At 40.1% G+C, this 21,214-nt stretch overlaps 1 protein-coding gene across 2 annotated transcripts in view; it reads right to left on the bottom strand.

Annotated features, from left to right (window-relative positions):
* Positions 1-21,214, bottom strand: part of FEZ2 (fasciculation and elongation protein zeta 2) — a 65,471-nt gene that overhangs the window by 24,715 nt on the left and 19,542 nt on the right. Inside the window, exons 6-8 of one of the 2 annotated variants that reach the window (XM_060026834.1) lie at positions 7,899-7,979; positions 5,222-5,297; positions 2,314-2,379 (exon numbers count right to left, since the gene is read on the bottom strand). In XM_060026834.1, the coding sequence (XP_059882817.1) occupies positions 2,314-2,379; positions 5,222-5,297; positions 7,899-7,979 (223 nt within the window). The remainder of the gene's footprint in view (positions 1-2,313; positions 2,380-5,221; positions 5,298-7,898; positions 7,980-21,214) is intronic. The other variant, XR_009521469.1, reaches the window with a different exon arrangement.

Below are 21,214 nucleotides of genomic sequence, written 5' to 3'. Positions count from 1 at the left end.
TGAAGAACCTAGTTGCAGGACAGGAATAAAGACGCAGACGTAGAGAATGGACTTGAGGACACGGGGAGGGGGAAGGGTAAGCTGGGACGAAGTGAGAGAGTGGCATGGACATATATACACTACCAAATGTAAAATAGATAGCTAGTGGGAAGCAGCCGCATAGCACAGGGAGATCAGCTCGGTGCTTTGTGACCACCTAGAGGGATGGGATAGGGAGGGTGGGAGACGCAAGAGGGAGGAGATATGGGGATATATGTATATGTATAGCTGATTCACTTTGTTATACAGCAGAAACTAACACACCATTGTAAAGCAATTATACTCCAATAAAGATGTTAAAAAAAAAAACAAATCACACGCCCACATCCCCCCCCCCACCCCGAACACTGCTCTCTAGGTCATAAAATTCTCCCATGCAGTCTGATGATAAAATAGCTAGAGAATGCTTCAGAAGCTCATTCTGTCTCTGGCCCTCATGGCAGTGCCCTAGAGACCCACTATAATTGAAAATTAAGACATGTTCTTTATGTGCATCTCATTCCTGATTCACATCTATGAAGAACAAACCTCAGAACAATCCAGCTTTCATACCAATGCTAGCACAACACAAAAGCAAACAAAGATGTCAGACTTTTTTGTTTTGTTTTGCGGTACGCGGGCCTCTCACTGCTGTGGCCTCTCCCGTTGCGGAGCACAGGCTCCGGACGCGCAGGCTCAGTGGCCATGGCTCACGGGCCCAGCCGCTCCGCGGCATGTGGGATCCTCCCAGACCTGGGCACGAACCTGTGTCCCCTGCATCGGCAGGCAGACTCTCAACCACCGCGCCACCAGGGAAACCCTTTTGTTTTGTTTTTAATTCAGAATGTAATAGGAAGAGAAAACTCTTCTCCATCAGAAAGAAAAAAAAAGCTTATTTAAAAAACGATCATGTCAACTTAGTCTTTTCTACCCTCCTGTTAACCTACTAATGGCTGGCTTAGTGTCAGGTCTTACAGGTGATACTCATGTAATATTCACTTTGTGCTCATGACTATACCAAGGGTTCCCCCTTTATGAAGCTATGATTGAAGAAAAGTCCCATCTGAGTTATCTGACGTCTCACAAATCCCAACCTACGGTTCAGCTAGCTACTCTTGATGGAGAAGAGAGAGAACCCAAAGAAGAGAAGTGTGACCAGAGGCAGACTGCTCTCAAAATTGGATCAAACACTACAGGATGCATTTTACGATGCTCTGAAAATATGTTACCTAAAAAACTGCTACTTTTTTAAGAAATAATTTCACTGAAAAGTATTATTTTTGCCTATAATTAAATAAGTTCTTCAGTCCTTCTATCATCCAAATTTTCTTCCTTCCTCAGCAAAGCAGGTGATCTCGTTAAAGTCTCAAAACGATCTTCCTTTGCCTCATCACTGTTCCCATCCTGTGAGATGCCGATCTTGCTCCTAAGATGTATGGCTCACTCTTCACTGCCCTGGCTTTATGAAAGTCCATTCTTTTTCTCTTTCTCCCTCCGCTCCCTGCCCCTTACCCCATCCCCGTTCATGTTCCCTTTGGGACTGTGAACTGATCTAACTGTTCCCTCCTTCATCCGTCCTTCTTCTAGCGTCCCCAAGAGGACAGAGGCCACCTTTCTCAAATCCTCAGCGTCAACACCTTAGACTCCCATCATTATGGCAATATCTCCACAACATTTCCTCCAATGCCTTCTTTTTTTTTTTTGGCTGCTCCTCGCAGCCATGTGGGATCTTAGTTCCCCGACCAGGGATGATCGAACCTGTGCCCCCTGTGGGGGAAGCTCAGAGTCTTAACCACTGGACCTCCAGGGAAGTCCCTCTGTTGCCTTCCTTGATGTTTATAATTTCGCTGTGGAAATTATTTCCGGCCCAGGACTTCAAATAAAAATTAAATTTTAAATAACCATACTTTATGATATTGGAAGCATAAATAAGTCGTCACGTTATCTATTCTCACCCTGCAAAATAAAAGTTGCGCATTTTGGGCTTCCCTGGTGGCGCAGTGGTTGAGAGTCTGCCTGCCGATGCAGGGGACACGGGTTCGTGCCCCGGTCCGGGAAGATCCCACATGCCGCGGAGCGGCTGGGCCCGTGAGCCATGGCCACTGAGCCTGCGCGTCCGGAGCCTGTGCTCCGCAACGGGAGAGGCCACAACAGTGAGAGGCCCGCGTACCACAAAAAAAAAAAAAAAAAAAGTTGCGCATTTGGAAGTTACTTTTTAATCTATTAGCAAGACAATGCATTTATTGACCAATCAAAACTTCCCAACCACTGCCCATACACTATTCTAAAACTCACCTTTCAGTATATAATCAGTTAACAAACTCGGAACTTTTTCACTATCCTCTTTCATGGCACGAAGAACTGCAAAATAAAGGAGAAAGAAAACACAATTTCAAATTCAGATAATCTCAGTCATGGTAGCCTTAGTCTTAATTACATGATACAACAATTCATGCAAATTGACTATTTTCTGGATGAGAGAATACAACTGCAAATGTTCAAGAATTTGTTATAGTTGAATAAGTCGTTTTTCAGGTAAGAATACTGCAGCTACCTGAGAGCTATTACCCTGATTTAAAATTTCTAAACAGTGGAGGCAGGAAACAGGAGCTGGGTTATTACACAGAGCCCCAGTTTTGTCACCATAAATACTAGCAAGTGAGTTACCATAATGCGCACTTCTATGGGCTCTGGAGAGGAGAACCTTGGTGCTGCAGGTCTCATGAGCTGGAGGAACTCTTAGGGAAATGAAGAGTTAGCCGTACTCTCCAAGGAGCACATCAGTCAGCCTTCTTGGAAACTTTTAAAGAAAAAAAATGAAGAACAGACTTCCCATGAAGCAAGCACCCAGCCGGGCTGCTTACTTCTTGATACTCCAAAGGCACCTGGGTGATTTCGCCTCATCCTAAAGAGAATCTTTGACAATTTGATCTCTAAGCAAAGATTTGACAATTTGATCTCTAAGCAAAGACAAAACAGAGAACACAGCTACTATTACAGTGGTTAAAAAACATCTAGGCCACCTATACTGCCCTTTCATAGTGACTGCCAACTCGAACTCTCCAGGGCATCCTGGGGAAAGGCCTCACTGTTCTCCCCCAGACGTATGACAAGACAACCTACTGTAACCGTCAAGTCAGTCTTCCTGGGCTTAAACCCCGGCTCTGCCACTTCCTAGCAGTGGGACTGTGAGCAAGTTACTTAACCACCCAGTTCCTCATCTGTAAAAGGGGAATAATCATTAGACTTGTCTCTAAGGGTTGTTGTGAGTATTAAGTTACTAATTCAGGTGTAAAGGACTTAAAGTAGTACCTGGCACATAATATACGCTACATAAGCATTACCATCATTATTAGCACAGCTAATATTATTCTAATTCTTATCACTACTATTATTGCACCTCCAATAGCTTTTATGAAGAAGGATACATATCTAAACACTGCCTGTCTCTACGGGGCTTCCCCTGCAGTAACTTCTATATGTGGGGACGGCAGAGGCTCAGATTCTCCCCAAAATTTTCAGGAGATAACCACTTTTCTTAAACTTTCACAGTAAAGGTCATCCTTCCGTCTACTGTCTTCATGTAGTATATTAACTTGGACACTCATTCACATACCCTACATACATTCACTCACCCCAAATTCCAAGTTGTGTCAGTCTATAAAGACATCATCTAAGGATCGGCCTAGGACATTCTGATGTGGGAATTATGACAACTTTGGTTTGGCTAAGTATGTGTTTGTCCTTGATCTGAGAAGCTGAGATCCCTCAGTAATTCCTGGCTTCTAGGCAATATCTGTGCTCTCTTCTTAGAGAAATACTTAATGTTCAGTATTTCTGCTTCCAATCATATTTTAGATTTGTTTTCAGTTCTACATAAAATCACGTACCAAAAACCAGCACTATTAAAATCCAGCATTATTAAAAAGTGTGGTGGACTGGAAATTACGAGACACAGCCCTGTAATGAACCATTCTCCTGTGTGATCTTGGACACTCATTCTTCCTGAAAAGTAGAGGGCTAGCCACCCAGTTAATCTCTTAGTTCTTTATTTTATACAGGCTGGCATCACATAAGTATGAAATGTTCTGAAAAGTACTGTTCAAAGGAAAGAATAAAAGCTTCAGGTTAGCAGGCAGGCTGCTTGCAAATAAGACATTTCTTTCCTCGTGCTCCCGCCACCCATGCCTCGATCACCTCAATTTCCAAAATCAATATCATCATTAATATCCACTCATGTGATGCTCTCTCGTTCGGCTCCCTCTTTAATTCACAGTTATCACAAATATTTATAAATAGAAAGAACCTAACAGATCAGCAAATTCAATCCCTTCAAGAAAAACAAGGCCAAGTGATTGACTTATCCCAAATCACACATACATTAATTTATTTACTATGAGGTAAAGAGAGCAAATACTTTAATCCTCATTTTTCACTGTGACTGAGAGAGTGTAAATGACTTCCAAGGATATCCCTATAAGTAACGGATAGGACCAGAATTCAGGGCTCATTTATGGCCATCATAAATATACATTATATTGAATGTCTCTTAAGTCTAACAAATTATTTTAAAATGCAAGCCCATTGAAGGTGGAGTATTTTTGTCTGCTTTGTGAACTGAAGTATCCCAAGTGCTCAGAACATGGCCTGGCACAGAGTAGGCCTTCATTAAATATTTGCTGAGTGAATAAATATTCTTAAAATATTACTATCAATTTATTTTCTACCTGTAACTACCTACCTTGGTTTCCACAATCCTAAGAAAGGAGAGTGTTTTAGGCTGCATTTCTAAATCTTTCCAGTAGTTTCTGACAATCATACTAATGAACTACATACTCAGTAGTTTCTGACAGTCATACTAATATAAGATCCATGAAGCACCTTATTAATTGATAAATGGATATATTCTTAAATATACAAGAGGTGATGGGAAATTGTTACATTTTTCCTCCAAAAGTTCAGCTTGTAAATGTTTCAAAAGATAAGAAAAACAGGAAAAATACAAATCAACTCTAGATCGAGTGCTGTGTTTGTCACAACCATTTATGGTTTCATTCTCAAAAGAATAAATGATGACATCCATCATTTACTATCCTAAAGTGACAAAATAAAACAATAACAGAAACAAAACCAGCCAACTAAAATCTGTGTTTAGAATCAGCAAAAGTAAACAAGGTAACAGTTTAATTTTGTCTTTGCTTACTTTTTGTTAATATTTGAAGATCTTCAATAGATGGTGGTCCATTTTTTTTCTCATAAGGAATGACTGTTGTCAAGTACTGCCAAGTTAAAAAAAAAAAGTGTCACTTAAATCTGAATTACCTTCTCTGCAAAAATTTGATATAGTTACTAGAAGGTTCGTTTTATAACATGAGAAACATGAGCCACTTTAGTGATGAACACAGCTATCTTACTATCTCAGCTGGAACTCATTTTTTTTGCCCACCTGTTTACATAAATATCAACTTTTCCGCCTTTTAATTATTGAAAATTTCACAGGAGTAAGTCTGAGGGTGATGCGTCCAATTCATTTTTAAAATGAAGTCTTTTCTAACATTCTCCTTGAATACTTCAACACATTTTTGAAATGGTAATTTAAACTAAAAACATAACCATTCTGCATAACAAAATAGTTCCCAACAGTCAAATGATTGTTTTAGACCATTTTTTTCTGGTTGAACAAAACAGTCACATGGATAACTTGACAACTTTAAAAATGAATACCAGCTTTCTCCAGAAGCTAAAAAAGAAACACTTACCCAAATAATTTTAAAGATGTATTACTATTATTTTAAATTATTGTGTAAGTAGTTATAAATGCTTAAAGGTATTAAAGGAAAAGAAAAAAGTGAAGGGAGATAATGGCCTAATGAATAATGAAAATTCATGTCTGATATTGAGACAAACTGCCTAGTTCACTACTGTAAAGGCTCACAAGTATCAGTTATGTCCTATAACTACGTCCCTTGAAAGCGTAATCTAAAAATTATTGTCCAGATTCTCCTATTCTGACCACGCCACCAAAAAATGTATAGCTCAACGTACTTTGCATGTGCTTATATAGAGATCTACTAGTTTTTTGTTTTTTTGCGGTACACAGGCCTCTCACTGTTGTGGCCTCTCCCGTTGCGGAGCACAGGCTCCGGACGCGCAGGCTCAGCGGCCATGGCTCACGGGCCCAGCCGCTCCACGGCATGTGGGATCTTCCCGGACCGGGGCACCAACCCGTGTCCCCTGCATCGGCAGGCGGACTCTCAACCACTGCGCCACCAGGGAAGCCCTACTAGTTTTTTTTTACTTGGAATCTCTCCAGACCCACCTATTATTTAGCCCCAGTCCTGAATCTCAGCTCTATTCCTAATCCTCTTTGAGCAATTTTATCCCACTCATAATCAAAAAACAAAATAGAATTGCTTAAAAATAACTGATTACAATGAACTGTTTCAATCTTTAAGAAACTTAGTTTCCACCATCTTTATGGTGTAGGCCTCTCCAAGATGATGCCCAGTTGTATAACCAAACATGTTTCTTTGTAAAGAATACACAAGAAGCCAAAACACGCCCTCCTGGGGCCTCGCTAATAGCATGCATGTCGGGCAACTTGTAGAAGCACCAGGAAGCCGCACCTTGGCATGCATGCTGTCTAGCCACACTTTCAGGCCTTCCTGCCCCACTCCCACATGTTGGGTCAGTTTGGAAGTTATTCTGCCATCTTGTGGGTTTGAGAGAGGTGAGAAGCAGAATAAAAAAAAAAAAAAAAGTCAACCATCCCTTAATGGAGCCCATTATGAGCTGCAAATGTCAGTGTGAAGGATTAATGTCGATCATTTCCCTTCTTGAGTAATACAGAGCTACCTGCAGTAAAAACCTAGACTCAGATGGCTTATTCTCATAAACTGCCTACTAGCTACACTCTGCACACTTTCTCACTCTTCACTTAAGAACTAAATTGAAGAGTTTTCTTTTTAAAGTGAAGGTTTCAATTGTGAAAATTCTAAGCACATTCAATGTAATGTGTTTCCCATGCTCTTGACATTCCTTAAGTCATTATATCAAAAAATGCTAATAAAAAGCAAACTGCTATACATCTGACTGCATATTTATATCCATGTATAATTTGGTATAAATAATGTTTCATGCCTCATTCAGCAGACAACTGAGTTGACTGACCACATGATACACCTTAAAAGCACATGAATTTCATTTAAAAGTAGGTAAGGTATACTCTATAAACATTTTGACCTAGAACTGTAGTCTAAAAGATACCAACATCTGGCTTTCTTTCCCCCCAAATGAGATCTTGTTTCTTAAACTTTTAGAATTACAGTAGCATATTCTAGTCTAGTTATTTTCACAGCTATATATTCTACACATGCAATTCATTAAGTCAATATATTAACAGCTATTTGTTTAAAGGTAAAAGTGAAAAATAGAGTTCTAAAACGTGTATTAAGAATACACTGGGGCTTCCCTGGTGGTGCAGTGGTTGAGAGTCCGCCTGCCGATGCAGGGGACACACGTTTGTGCCCCGGTCTGGGAAGATCCCACATGCCGTGGAGCGGCTGGGCCCGTGAGCCATGGCCGCTGAGCCTGCACATCCGGAGCCTGTGCTCCGCAACGGGAGAGGCCACAACAGTGAGAGGCCCGCGTTCCGCAAAAAAAAAAAAAAAAAAAAGAATACACTGAATCTACTGTCTTAATTTGAAAAATGCTTTTTCCTAAAGGGAAATTCTATGCATTATCAAGGCTATAAATATAATGAACTTTCATTTCTTTAAGCAATAGTCTTAGTAGATTAGTAAGACTGCCAGCTTTCAGGACCTTCACTTACACAGAGAATGAAAAAACAGAGAATGAGGAAAATAAGAATAACCGAGCACCTGTTTCTCTCCACCTGAATTTCCAAAGGTGTGGCGGAGGCCATTCTGAATGACATTTGAGATCCCTTCCATGCTGAAGCGCTAAAGGCAGCGATATACGGCCCAGAAGAAAAGGACAGAGAAAGAAGTTCAAAGACTATTAGTAAGAATGTACCATGATGACGTATGTACCCAAGAGGCAAGCAGTTAGAAAATGCCACTAACTCATTCAGATAAAGCAGACAAAATCATGCTGTTTTAAAATGCTTTTGCTTCCATTTCTTTGCAAGTCAAATGCAAAAGCAACTACTTTCATGCAACTGTATATGAAGTTTTTCCTGACGTAGCTGATAAACGTGCTCCAATATAAACACTATAAGTTGTACACATATTTGTTTTATGCAAAATTTACCACATAACTTTAAAGATACCTTTTGATATTGTTTATTAAGTCTGAAAACTTAATACTGACAGTATGCATATTTTCAGTCTAAGTTTGCATATTTCTACCATAAGTTCGGAGAACATTAACATAACATTTGGCAAATGAAAATGCTGTTACTCGGAGAGCTGATTATTGCTTCCCACTCACTCTTGAGGACACCTGCCATTGCCTTGGGGCAGAAAATTCGAACTGGAAGAGCACATGTGCTTCCTGGAGAGCAGAGTGGATCCCATGTGCCAGCGAGGCCCCCTAAGATTTCTGCAGACTTTTCCATTCTGTTTCTAGGAAACAATTCTAGCTTTTTTCTCCCAGCAACCTCCAAGACTTACTAGAATTCGTTGTACTGAAAAGGGAATATTGTTTTCCTACACTACTCATCTTGATTTGTAACCAGCCTACAATGTCATCAGACAGTCAAAAAGAGTCCAGTGGCACCTCTGGGGCTGCTGAGTCAAAGGACTTCGATGGATCCTCTTACAGCATGACTAATTAAGGGGAAAGGCATTCTGAAAAGGAAGTTCAGTCCTGATTCACAGGATGCTTCCTCCCCCTGTAATTTTATAGGGGTGCGTTGAATCAGTAAATACATTTGAGGAGTCAATATAAAGAGTATTTTACCAGGCCCTAATGAACAGAAAAAAGGAAACGAAGGCAATGGTTTCTGCTCTCAAGAAAGGCATAGTGTAGCCCAGTGATTCTCAAAGTGTGGTCCAGGTCAAGACAGCTCCACTAAACATGCTGTACTTTGCTAGCAGCATAACTCTTCTTTTGATGAAGTAGGCTAGTTTTAAAAGAAAACCTACAGGTAACCATGTCTGTAGATTTTTCACATGCTATCATATAACTTGTTCACATTTTTTAAAGAGATTATCAAAAGAAAGGACCTCTTAGCCTCCAGCATCTGCAATAAAACTTACGGGAAACTCTTTTCAAATAAACAAGTCAGCTCTTTTTTTAAAAAAATTATGTCTATCAAACGTAGTTCCTTTCAAAAGCAACAAAGAGAAAAATACTGAATTTTCAGTATTACTTCACTCCATTATCTACAGGCATGTTAAAGCCAGATACAAATTCAGAAAATCTCAAGCAAGATGAAGCATTTTAGAATCCATGTATCAGAAAGCTAAGGTATACTTCATATTTGAACAGTGTATTCTAAAAACACCATCTTTACCTTTCCCAATTGGCAACCTAATTCCCGTCTCTTGCGGGTAGGGGTGGGAGTAGTTTATGCAAATTTTTAAATTCTTAAGCTGTAATTTAAATTTCTTTATTAAATGTCTAGTTGTGGACATTACTGAGCCATTTCAACTGCCAATAGCCTGAGTATTTGTGAAAGATGGCTTTCATGCAACCAGGCTTAGTGGAAATAAATGAAAATGCAATCATGTGAAGCCACAGTAACTTAGGAACATACAAAACGAAAGAAGTTAAGTAAAGGAACTCCCAGTAGAACCTTTGCCCTTGCAGCTGATGACAGCTGAGTCAGTAGCTGTGGCCAGTCAGGCCCCACTGTATCCTGACCAGGCAAGCAACACAGCAGCCAACAAGGTTCAACTGGGAAAATGACAGAACAAGAAAAATCAGAACATTCAGGCGAAGCACAAAGAAACCAACTATGAGGTACCGCTGAGAACGTTCCACCCCCAATGCTCCAGCTGCCACCTCCCCAGAAATCACTAACAATTTTCTCCCTTTACTCCATGTTCAAACTCTTCCTCTCTGCTAGCTCTTTCCCACATTGCCGACTTTAAATTCTGAAACACTCAACCTCTCTTTCGCCAGGGTTTCCAGAAACAGCTCTGCCCAGCGTCATTTCTTTGATGCCAAGGTCTGCGGAGACCTTTCAGATCCCTCGCAGACATCCAGTAAGCTCTTCTCCCTGCCTGCCTGGGTTCCTAGACACCACACTCTCCCAGAGTCCCCCCTGCCTCTGGGCTGCTTCTTCGGAGAAGTGCCTCTTTCTTTGCTCACCTCTTATATACGGGTGTTTCCCAGGGACTGTGTCCCTATTTTTTTTCTCATGCACTCTGACTTTTCCCACTTCGACTTCTGCCTCTGTAGATCTACAGCTCCACTTTACTAAGAGCAATCAAGTGCTTGGAACAGAGCCTGGCACAAAGGAAGGGCTCAAGAAACACTGGCTATACCTTTATTTTAATTTCCCTCCTGAGCTTCGGACTTGTACGTTTAGTGGTCTGTTGGACACTTGTACTTAAACATTCCAAAAACGCATCATATCCAAGACTGAATTCATCTTCCTCTCCCCCAGCAATTTTTTTTTTAATTTAAAGCCTGTTTCTCCTTCAGCATTCTATACCTCTCTCCTTCATTTATTCATTCTTTCAAAAAATATACTGAGCCACATATTATTCCAGGTATTAAGGATTCAAAGTGAACACATCTGCCAAGGCCCCTCCCATCCTCATGACCTGACATTCCAGCCTAAGAGGAGCAGAAAAAATAAAACAAGTAAAGGAACTAGATAATTGCAGATAATGCACCTCCTGCCGATAGCTACAACAATTAAAAACTGGATGCCTACTTTATACTGGGAGGTCAGAGAAAAGTTCTCCTAGGAGGTGACATCTGAGCTGAAACATGAATTATACACACTCCCAGATGAGCTACAAAGGACAATGGACAAGAGATCCTCTCAGAACAAAACCAAAAGCAGCCAAACTGGCCAACCAAGGAGTTCACCCTGCGGCCAGGGAGCAGGGGTCCTGTTATTCTGCTGCAGCAGGATGTGAAACAGTAGCTACTGAGTACTTCCATTCTCCCCTCCTTCCAATAAGAAGGTTTCATTACAGCGGCCCTGTTCTCTCTCCTTCTTCATGTGCTGGATGTGCTGGAATGGGAGGCTTGCTCCTTGTACCATGAGGGGCTCCATCATCCAGAGCTGATGGGAAGGACAGACATCCCCCGAAGATACTGTGCTAGATGCAGTTACTGCTGAAGAGATTTGCGTTCCTCACTTTGCGGAAGGGGTACACATGTTCCATCTACGCCACCCCAAGGCAGAAATCAATGACCCAACGCTGGCCCCTCCCTTCTCCAGAGCCCCAGCCGATAGATTCAACTACCTTAATATCTCTGAAATACAACTATTTTCCCATTGCTGTCACTTCCTTGGCTCAATTCTTTCCTGATGACAGCAACAGCCTCCAAATCAATTCCTCATCTCTAGTTGTCTCCTTCCGATTACTTTCTCCTTGAAACTCTGAAGTTACCCTTCCAAGAGACACATCTGAATATGTAACAAGCCACTCAAAACCTCTCCTTGGTTTCCTACAGCCTTTAAATAAGGTCCAAATGCCATAGCGAGGCATACAGTACAAAGCCCTCCATCTTCTGCCTTCTACTTTGTTACCCCACACCCTCCTCTTCTTGACTTACCTCCTCCCCCTCAACCTCTAGCCATAATGAACAACCTGCGGTTCCCCAGGTGCCCTGTCACCTCCAGGTGGTTGCCCACACCACCCCCTCTGCTCAGTATGCCTGTCCCCTCCTTCCTCTGCTTGTCCTCAGGGTTCAATTCAGACCCCTCAACCAAACTAGGGGTGATAGTAATGTACACACACCGCTACCACAGGACAGTACCAGGCACAGAAAGCACCAAAAACGTGGTAGCTGTTTTGAATACAGCAATAATTACCCTATCCCCAGGTTTCTCAACCTTGACACTACTGACATTGAATTACAGATACATAATCCTTTGATGTGGGAGCGGTCCTGTGAACTGTAGGATGTTGAATGGCATCTCTGGCCTCTACTCAGCTGGATGCCAGTGACACCCCCCCACCCCCCGCCAAGTAGTGACAGTGACAAACATTTCCGGACATTCCCTAATGTCTCCTGGGGGACAGAACTGGCCTGGTTGAGAATCACTGCATGTGCATTGGATGGTCTGTCATCAGATCCCCAGCCCACAGGCTGCATGTCCCTGGAGGCTGAGATTTACTCTGCATCCGTAACACCCATGCCCGGCACATAATTAGATATCAATATATGTTTTTCTAACAGTACTAAATGAAAAGATAAAAGTTTAATTTGCCACACAGATGGACCTTGAAGGCATTATGCTAAGTGAAGTGAGTCAGACAGAGAAAGACAAATAGTGTACGATCTCACTTATATGTGGAATCTTACAAAAATAAAATAAAAACCTAAACTCATAGGAAAAGAGATCACACTTGTGGTTACCACAGGTGGAGGGTGTGGGGAGAGGGGACTGGAGGAAGGTGGTCAACCAGTATAAACTTCCAGTTATGAGATAAGTAAGCACTAGTGATGTCATGTAAAACATGATGACTTTACTTAACACTGACGTATGATGTAGAAGAGTAAATCCTGGGAGTTCTCATCACAAGGAAAACCTTTTTTCTCCTTTCTTCTTTCTTTTAATTGTATCTATATGAGATGGATGTTAGCTGATCCTACTGTGGTAACCATTTCACCATATTTATAAATCAAACCTTCACGCTATATACCTTAAACTTACACAGCAATGTACGGCATTTATTTCTCAATAAAACTGGAAAAAAGAAAGAGGTTTTTTTTTTTTTTTTTTAACGTGGGGATGAGGCACAAGATCTAAAAAACAGAACAGAAAGGAAAAAGAAAGTTTTGGTTAATTTTTCATAAGCTCAACCCCATCTCAAAATCTTTAAGGCGAGAAATGACAGATGCCCCTTTTGTATGCCCACAAAGCACAAGCCCAGCCTCAGCAGGCAGGAGGCACTTGACTGATCGTCACTGGCTTCAACTGCAAAATGCTTCAGCAACTACTTCCCCTAACAGTGAAATACTTCCAGATTTTTTTTTTTTTTTAATGAAACCAGGAATCATACCTTAGTCAAAAGTATTTGGAATCAGAAAAATTTTTCAACAGTCTTCTTGGATAGAAAAATGTTGGACTAGAAATCAGAAATCTGGGCTCTCTCCCAGCTTTGCCACTAACTGTGTGACATGACAGCAGTCCCTAAGCCTGCAGAGGCCCATTTCCTCATCTGTGAAATGGATGATTAAACGATGTCGTTTTTAAAGGTCTTCTCATTTGTAACTTCTGTGAATCTACAAGTTAACTCCACCTAGAAGATACATGATTTTTTAGGAAGGCAAATCCAAACCATACATATGCACGCACACACACACACACACAGAACAGTACAAGACTAAAAGGTCACATAAGCTATGATATTAGTGCTCTAGAATGACAGAATTGCCCAGCGAGATGATACATTCAGAGCCGTCTACTCCCGTGGCTTCCTTTTTCTTCTGTGACATGAGTACACTTTGAAGAGAAGAGACTAGGTCTTAGTCTCTCCATCCCAGTGACCTGCACAGTGCCGGTGCCACAGCAGGCATTTATAAACGTCTGCTAAGCTGAAGTTGTGACACACCTAAGACCAGTCTTAGAGCCTGTGATAACCGTATCGGGAGGCCTCTTGACTTCTTGCAGGAAACTTTTTTAAAAGAGCTAAAAGGCAAAAATAACCTGAGGGTGAACAGAAGAAGGATGACATGACGAGATATAAAGTTTTTTGTCAAAGGTGTGAACAGCAGAGTTCTGGAAAAGCCCACTGAAGAACCTAGTCTGAGAAGTCAACATGAGATTAATAAAGATAAAATCATCCTATTGACATGGTTTGTAAAACAGTGTAGTGACTAAGAAATATAAAACCCCTGGGATAATAAAAGCGTAGCAAGTAGAAGAAGGTCAATGAACTAGAAGGATCATAGAATGAAGACTACCAGCGAGACAAGGAAGGAAAAGGAAAAGAGCTCCGCAAAACACACAACAGAGTCTGCTTGACAACTGCCCTATAAATTCCAAAACTACACTCTCTTGGAGGCAAAATGAATTTGAAAAAGATAAAACCTCAGAGGCAGACTAAATTTACTTTTAGTAAACATCACCTCATTTAGGAACACTGCATTTACATGCTTGAGGGCAGATATAGTGTTATTAGGTGCTTATGGTACTTAACTGGGCCAGGGGGAAGACTTTCTCTATGCTTACATTTTGTAAGTGGGGGAGGGGAGGGATGGAGGGAAGAAGAGAGGCATTTCTTTGTTGAACATTTCTGAAGGTGACAGTGCCAGAGCTATGTCAAAGCACTGACAGAAGTTAAGTCTCAAGGTTATGAATGCTCGATGAAACAAAGGACATTCAATAAAGGGTTGTTACAGTTTAATTAAAATAACAGCAGTATTAACTAAGTCAGAAAGCCCAATCACGCCTCCAGGTAATCCACCACTTCTAGATTTGAAGTAAAGGTTCCAAATGTTCAAATTCAAAGCAAAGCGCTTGTGAAGATTCTGTGAGTCTAAAATTATTTTGTAATCTATCCACTGCATCTTTATGAAGGAGTTAATAGCTCTGTAAAATGCCCTTCGCAGAATGCAGTTTTTGATGGGAGCCCTTTTATAAGCAGGAAAATGATTAAGCGTTACAGTATTCACTTTATTGTTCCCCTCACCGCTGACAAGGTGCCAAAGTAACGTGGCAAGGACAGGGGAAGGGGTTTACTGAGTTCAGGGCCTCAGTCACATGGTTCATACTGAGAATACTCACTACTGCCTCACGACTATTTGCTTCCCTGGTGTGAGTATGTATTAAAGTCTCAAAATCAGTCATTCTCTGGAAAATTTTCTCAGACGAAACCAGGAACAACCAAGTGTAAACAAGATATAGAAGAAAAAAAAAATCTATAAAAATCTGAAAGACAAAGAAATAAGCCAAGACCTCCATGCCCATCCACAATACACCTGCACAGAACTCCCAGAGCCATGGGTTCCCTGCACCCACCTCTGTACAACTCTGTACATCCTCGCTCCAGTGTACACTGGTTCTGTGAGCTAAGGCCTGCTGAGCTTTTCTTTACCCATTTATGAAATGGCAGCAACAATAATACCTGCTTTATAAGGTTGTTGTGAGGATTAAATGAAATAATCCATGGGAAGCACTTAGCAGGGTGTTCAACAAATATAAATGTTCAGAAAATGTCTGGGCTGTGCTCCCTGCAAAAGGCTAGACCAACCTTTGGGACGCAACTCCCAAACAGAAATAACCATACCTTTCTGCTTTTCTCCCAAACAGTAAACAACAGTATTTCAAGTTCTCCTCATACAAATAAAATGGCAACTGAGAAATAACCACCCTGATTATAGTCTCTAGGTTAAAAGGACTGAAGACAACACAAGGAAAAGATACTACTGTCTGAGACTGAATCAGCCAGAAAGCTTGAACAGAAAACAAGTAACACTTTTAGGTAATTCAAGGTCTTTCTGAATAATAAAAAGAAAAGAGCTAGAAAATACCACCTAAACTGAAAAGCAACACGGAATCAGATACAGAGTTGTGGTTTGTTCATTCTTTTCCAGAGCCTTAACCATACCAACTCATTCTCTGCACAGTATATTCACCAGCTCAACTAATTTCACAGAAAGCAGGATCCAAGACAGGGAAAAGCCAAACTAACCCAGAGGTCAGGAAATTCAGACTATTCCTGCTATCAAACTTTTCTTAGCTTTTCTCGTACGCTGAGGCCTCACCTGATCCCAGTGGCACAGATCTCTAACTAGCCAGGAAAGCTTTTAAAAATCTCAATATCAAAGCTCAATATCAGAAAAAAAGGTTGGGAAAAGCAATTAGGAAATGCTTTTTCATCTATTTCTGACTCTAATCTATGCTCTCACTCCATTAATATTCTTTATACTCGAGGTTCAAAAGAAAGTAAAATTCAAACATAATTATTGTTCTTTATACATCACATCATTTTTAGTAGTTTGAGTGACAGGATTTCAAATATTAATTTATGGAATAGTAGTTAATGTTTTAGTTAAAACTCTTAAAATAATCAAAATACAAAACATGAGAACAGCACAGAATTGAAAGCAATAGTTAAATGTAAAAAAAAAAGTAAAAACATTCAAATAATTAGTAAGCTATTACCTAAGATGTAAAAATTGATCTTGCTTGTTTTGACACTTCTTCAAATCAAATCAAATCAAATCAAAATCAAATCAAATCAAATAATTTTAATGTGAATGATAAATCAGTTATAAATGCAGATTCTACCAAAAAAATATTTTTTTGAAAAAGATCCAAGTAAGTTAGAAAATATGAGTTACACCAAAGCAGATAAATATTTGAACATGTCTTAAATATTGAACTACTAATTTATAAGTTCAATCTCAAAGCGGAAAGATGTGAATGAAGATTTTCAAAGTTAGGAGTTAAATGGACTGGCATCAATTTAGTTTTTTGTATCTGAAGATCTTTTAAAATTTTTATGTAATTTAATCTTAAAATGGTAATTAACTATTGGCAAACATTTTCAAAGCTACTAAAACTAGAGTAAAATAATTAACCCTGTCAGTTTTATAAACTCTTTTCTGATACTTACAGATATTCTAAATATATAATAAGATCACAATTTCCTGGCATATTATGGTTTTTACGTGAATTTGTATTATACTAACAAATAATTAACAAACCTTTCCAAGACATGAAGGAGTCAAGAACAGACTCCTGGGCTTCCTTGGTGGTGCAGTGGTTAAGAATCCGCCTGCCGGGCCTTCCCCGGTGGTGGAGTGGTTGAGAGTCTGCCTGCCGATGCAGGGGACGTGGGTTCGTGCCCCAGTCCGGGAAGATCCCACATGCCGCGGAGCGGCTAGGCCCGCGAGCCATGGCTGCTGAGCCTGCGCGTCCGGAGCCTGTGCTCCGCAATGGGAGAGGCCACAACAGTGAGAGGTCCGTGTACCGCCAAAAAAAAAAAAAAACACAAAGAATCTGCCTGTCAATGCAGGGGACATGGGTTCGATCCCTGGTCCGGGAAGATCCCACATGCCACAGAGCAACTAAGCCCATGTGCCACAACTACTGAGCCTGTGATCTAGAGCCCGCGAGCCACTACTACTGAGCCCACGTGCCACAACTACTGAAGCCCGCGCGCTTAGAGCCGGTGCTCCGCAACAAGAGAAGCCACCACAGTGAGAAGCCCGCACACCGCAACGAAGAGTAGCCCCCACTCGCCGCAACTAGAGAAAGTCCGCACGCAGCAACAAAAACCCAGTGCAGCCAAAAATAAATAAATTTTAAAAAATTGTAAATAAATAATAAATTTTTTAAAAAAGATAGACTCCTGATTTTTATTACAGTAACTGCTGAGTCATAAAAGCTCACTATTACCAGTCTAACACCAAAAAACCATTGCGGAAAATGAATAGTGGATAATGGTAAGATATCAAAAACTGGTGACAACATATTTCTCTAGGCAATACTACCTTTCAAAACACAAATTTGTTCCACATCTAAAATAATTCGTAATTCATAGATATGAATTATTAAAACAATAAACATGACACGACTAAGTTTCTCTCCACCCTACAATGACTTTCCATTTTATGCCTAACACTAATTTTTAGGAATATTCTTTGAAATAAATAAATGCAAAGAAATACTATCAAAGATCACCAACAAATTATTGTTGAAAATGTGTTAGTATTTACATTCAAGTATGTATACAGGGCAGACTTTATCCTCTCAACTACCACTACTTAGAAAAGGGGAGGACACAGCCCTTTTCCCCCTTCTCCTCTGCCTTTTTTTTTTTTTTTTTTTTTTTTTTTTTTGCGGTACGCGGACCTCTCACTGCTGTGGCCTCTCCCGTTGCGGAGCACAGGCTCCAGACGCGCAGGCTCAGCAGCCATGGCTCACGGGCCCAGCCGCTCCGCGGCATGTGGGATCCTCCCGGACCGGGGCACGAACCCGCGTCCCCCGCATCAGCAGGCGGACTCTCAACCACTGCGCCACCCGGGAAGCCCTCCTCTGCCTTCTTTAAACTACCTTTTATCACTGTGTATAAACACAATGTGCCTGGAGCACTGCCAACATTTTTTTTTTTTCATTTGCCCCCAATCTGGGGACAACTGGGCTACCTGCTGACTCTCTTCACCCAGCGTACTGGGCATCTGACACACACAACACAAAGGGCTGTTGCTAGGTGGGGTGCCTGCGGCACGTGACTTGGAGATGGATGGTCACCATCTGCGGGCACAACTCAGGCTGCTGGCGGGGCCCTGAGCAAAGGTGTAACTCAACACACTCTTAGGATAAAACAAGGCTACGTTTTATAATAAATTTCAGTCACAATATAGTGATTTCTTTATCTACATAAACTCGCTTAAATGGAGTTTACATCTTTTTTCTTCTAATTTTTAATTTTATCAAATTTTAGTCTAAATCAGGGGTTGGCAAACTTTTCTATAAAGGGCTAGATAGTAGATATTTTAGATTTGCAGCCCACACAGTCTCTGTCACAACTATTCAACTCTGTCCTTGTAACACCAAAGCAGTCACAGAGCACATGTAAATGAAATGACATAGCTGTGTTCCAATAAAACTTTATTTATAAAACAGAGAGGGTTGATTTGGCCCTCAGGCAGTAATTTGCTTTGCCAATCCCTGGGCTAAATCATCTTAGCAAACGTGAAATTTTAAAATTCCAAGTTGAAAAGAAGGCACAACAACAACAAAAAGCCAGGTCCTTATTATTTTAAAAAGCACCAAATTCAGATAGTTGTGCCAGAACAATTCCTTCCAGGCTTATTGCTAGCATAAATTAGAACAACTTCAGAATAACCTAATAGTAGCTGTCTAAACAAAAATAAATTTCTCTTACCTTAAAGTCAGCTTTGGTCAAGATTAAATGAAAAAATATTACTGGGGCATTTTTGCATGTAAAAGAGAAACAAAATAGATTGACTATTAGTCAGAACATGAGCTACATGAGTCATAAAGACAGATGGAGCAATGCATCTGTGAAAGAAAATTATATACAAGAAAGAGCATCTATCATTCAAGCCCTAGCTCCTCCTCATCCTGAAGCAGTTCTCTCTCCAACCCCCAAAAGCAATAAATTAGGATAATATGATTCTTTTTTACAGTGGAGTCACTGACTGCTAATACCCCAGAAGTTTTCAGAATAAACTTCAGGTTACATTGAAGGAATTATACATTTCTGCTGGTGGTGAGAGCAACACACTAGAACTCTCTCTTGAAAGTTCAATGTGATATGGACAACAGAAAAGATACTATACATTCCCATCTTTTCAATCCTAGACTTCGAATAAGAAGTCTTACACGTGAATTTAATTTACAAACATTGGATTCTAAAGGAGGAAGTACGTCTATTTTCATCCTTATAAGCTTACTAAGTAAGGTATGATGTTAGGCAGGTAAATACTAATGTCTTTACAACTTCAGATAACTCCAGATGACAACCACTACTAAATTACTTTAATTTTTTAAATTACTAATTTAAAGATAACTGATGCACTTCAACTTGTTCTTCTACTCATGTTAGCTGCCACTGGAATTCAGTGACCTGTGAATCTATTTGATATAAACAGAAGACTAGCCAAGAAAAGAAATCTCTGACAGAAGAATAATCATTCAAATACCACAAATCCTCTGGGATTCCATCTCCTTTATAGTGAAGTTTCAATTTAACAAACATGCATTAAGTGAAAAATTAGGTGAGGTGCTGGGGAAACAATGTGAATGAGCCTTTGGGAAGGCTGCACTTTTTTCTAAGGAGAGATTTAAGCAAATGATTACAGTAGAATATAGTACTAGGACATAAGAAGTATGTGCACCCTCATAAATAAATAGGAAAAACAACTCAAATGTGATATAATAGGCAACACACAAAAGAATACAAACAGTCAATAGATCAAAACCTTATTTGCCTATCAGATCAGTATATATGAGAAGATTAATAATATGCATCGTAAGTTGGAGGTTTGGAGAAATGGCCACTTATGCTGTTACTGGGTAACGTTTATGTAGGACAATTTGAAAAGACTGTTGTTTAAAACCGCATATTCTCTGACCTAAAAATTCCACTGGTTTTGATTTTTTGTCTGAGCAGAGGGTCGGTGCCCCTAACCCCTGATTAGTTCAAGGGTCAACTGTATTGCAGAAAAGGATATCCTTGAGTGTTGTAATTCACTTTTTCTTTCTGAATAAAGACAATATAAGTAGTTTGTTCCTATTAAAAAATAAATAAACATTTAAAAATAAAAACATATCCACCTATTCCTCTAAACAAAAAATAAAATAAACTTAAAAAAAAATTCCACTGGTTTTGGTGAATGAGTAGACTAGTTTCACTGACAAAAGAAATATATTGGAATAAATTCACCTTCAGGAAAATGGTAACATTAGTCTGATAAGATAAATTTCGATGCCCGTTAGATATTCAGGGAGAAATGTTTAGTAAACAGTTGGACATGTAATAACTAGCATTTACTCAGGATATATGCTAGTCTTACATACATTATTTCATTTAATTCCTCCAAAATTCAAAGGGGTATGTACCCAGTGGCAGGATCATGATTCAAACACAGCTCTTAACCCAAAGTTCTTAATCACTGTGCAATTCAGCCTCAATACATTTGGCACCTGGCAGAAATACAGATTTGCAAAAAAAAAAGAAATCTTTTCTTAACTATTTATTCATCAGGAACTTATTGAGTACCTAATGTGGGACCTGGGTATACCATGAAAATAAAGTTACATTTTCTATCCTTAGGGAACCTAACAGAGACAGACATGAAAACAAAAAATTGCAATATGATATGACAGTACTAACAGAAATAGTTAAGAGGAATAATATTAACCCCAGAAGGAGAGAGTTGTCAATTCTGCAGTGGAGGAAGAGTCATCTAGAAAAGTTCTAAGAAAGGAAGACAACGCTTGACCATGATTTTGAAGAATAAGTTTAAAAAAAAAACAAAAACCTCCCATGGGCTTCCCTGGTGGCGCAGTGGTTGAGAGTCCGCCTGCCAATGCAGGGGACACGGGTTCGTGTCCCGGTCC

The sequence above is a fragment of the Delphinus delphis genome, chromosome 12 (assembly GCF_949987515.2).
Source record: "Delphinus delphis chromosome 12, mDelDel1.2, whole genome shotgun sequence".
Lineage (NCBI taxonomy): Eukaryota > Metazoa > Chordata > Mammalia > Artiodactyla > Delphinidae > Delphinus > Delphinus delphis.
The sequence above is the reverse complement of the archived record's forward strand: the minus strand, read 5'-3'. Positions and strand labels throughout refer to the sequence as shown.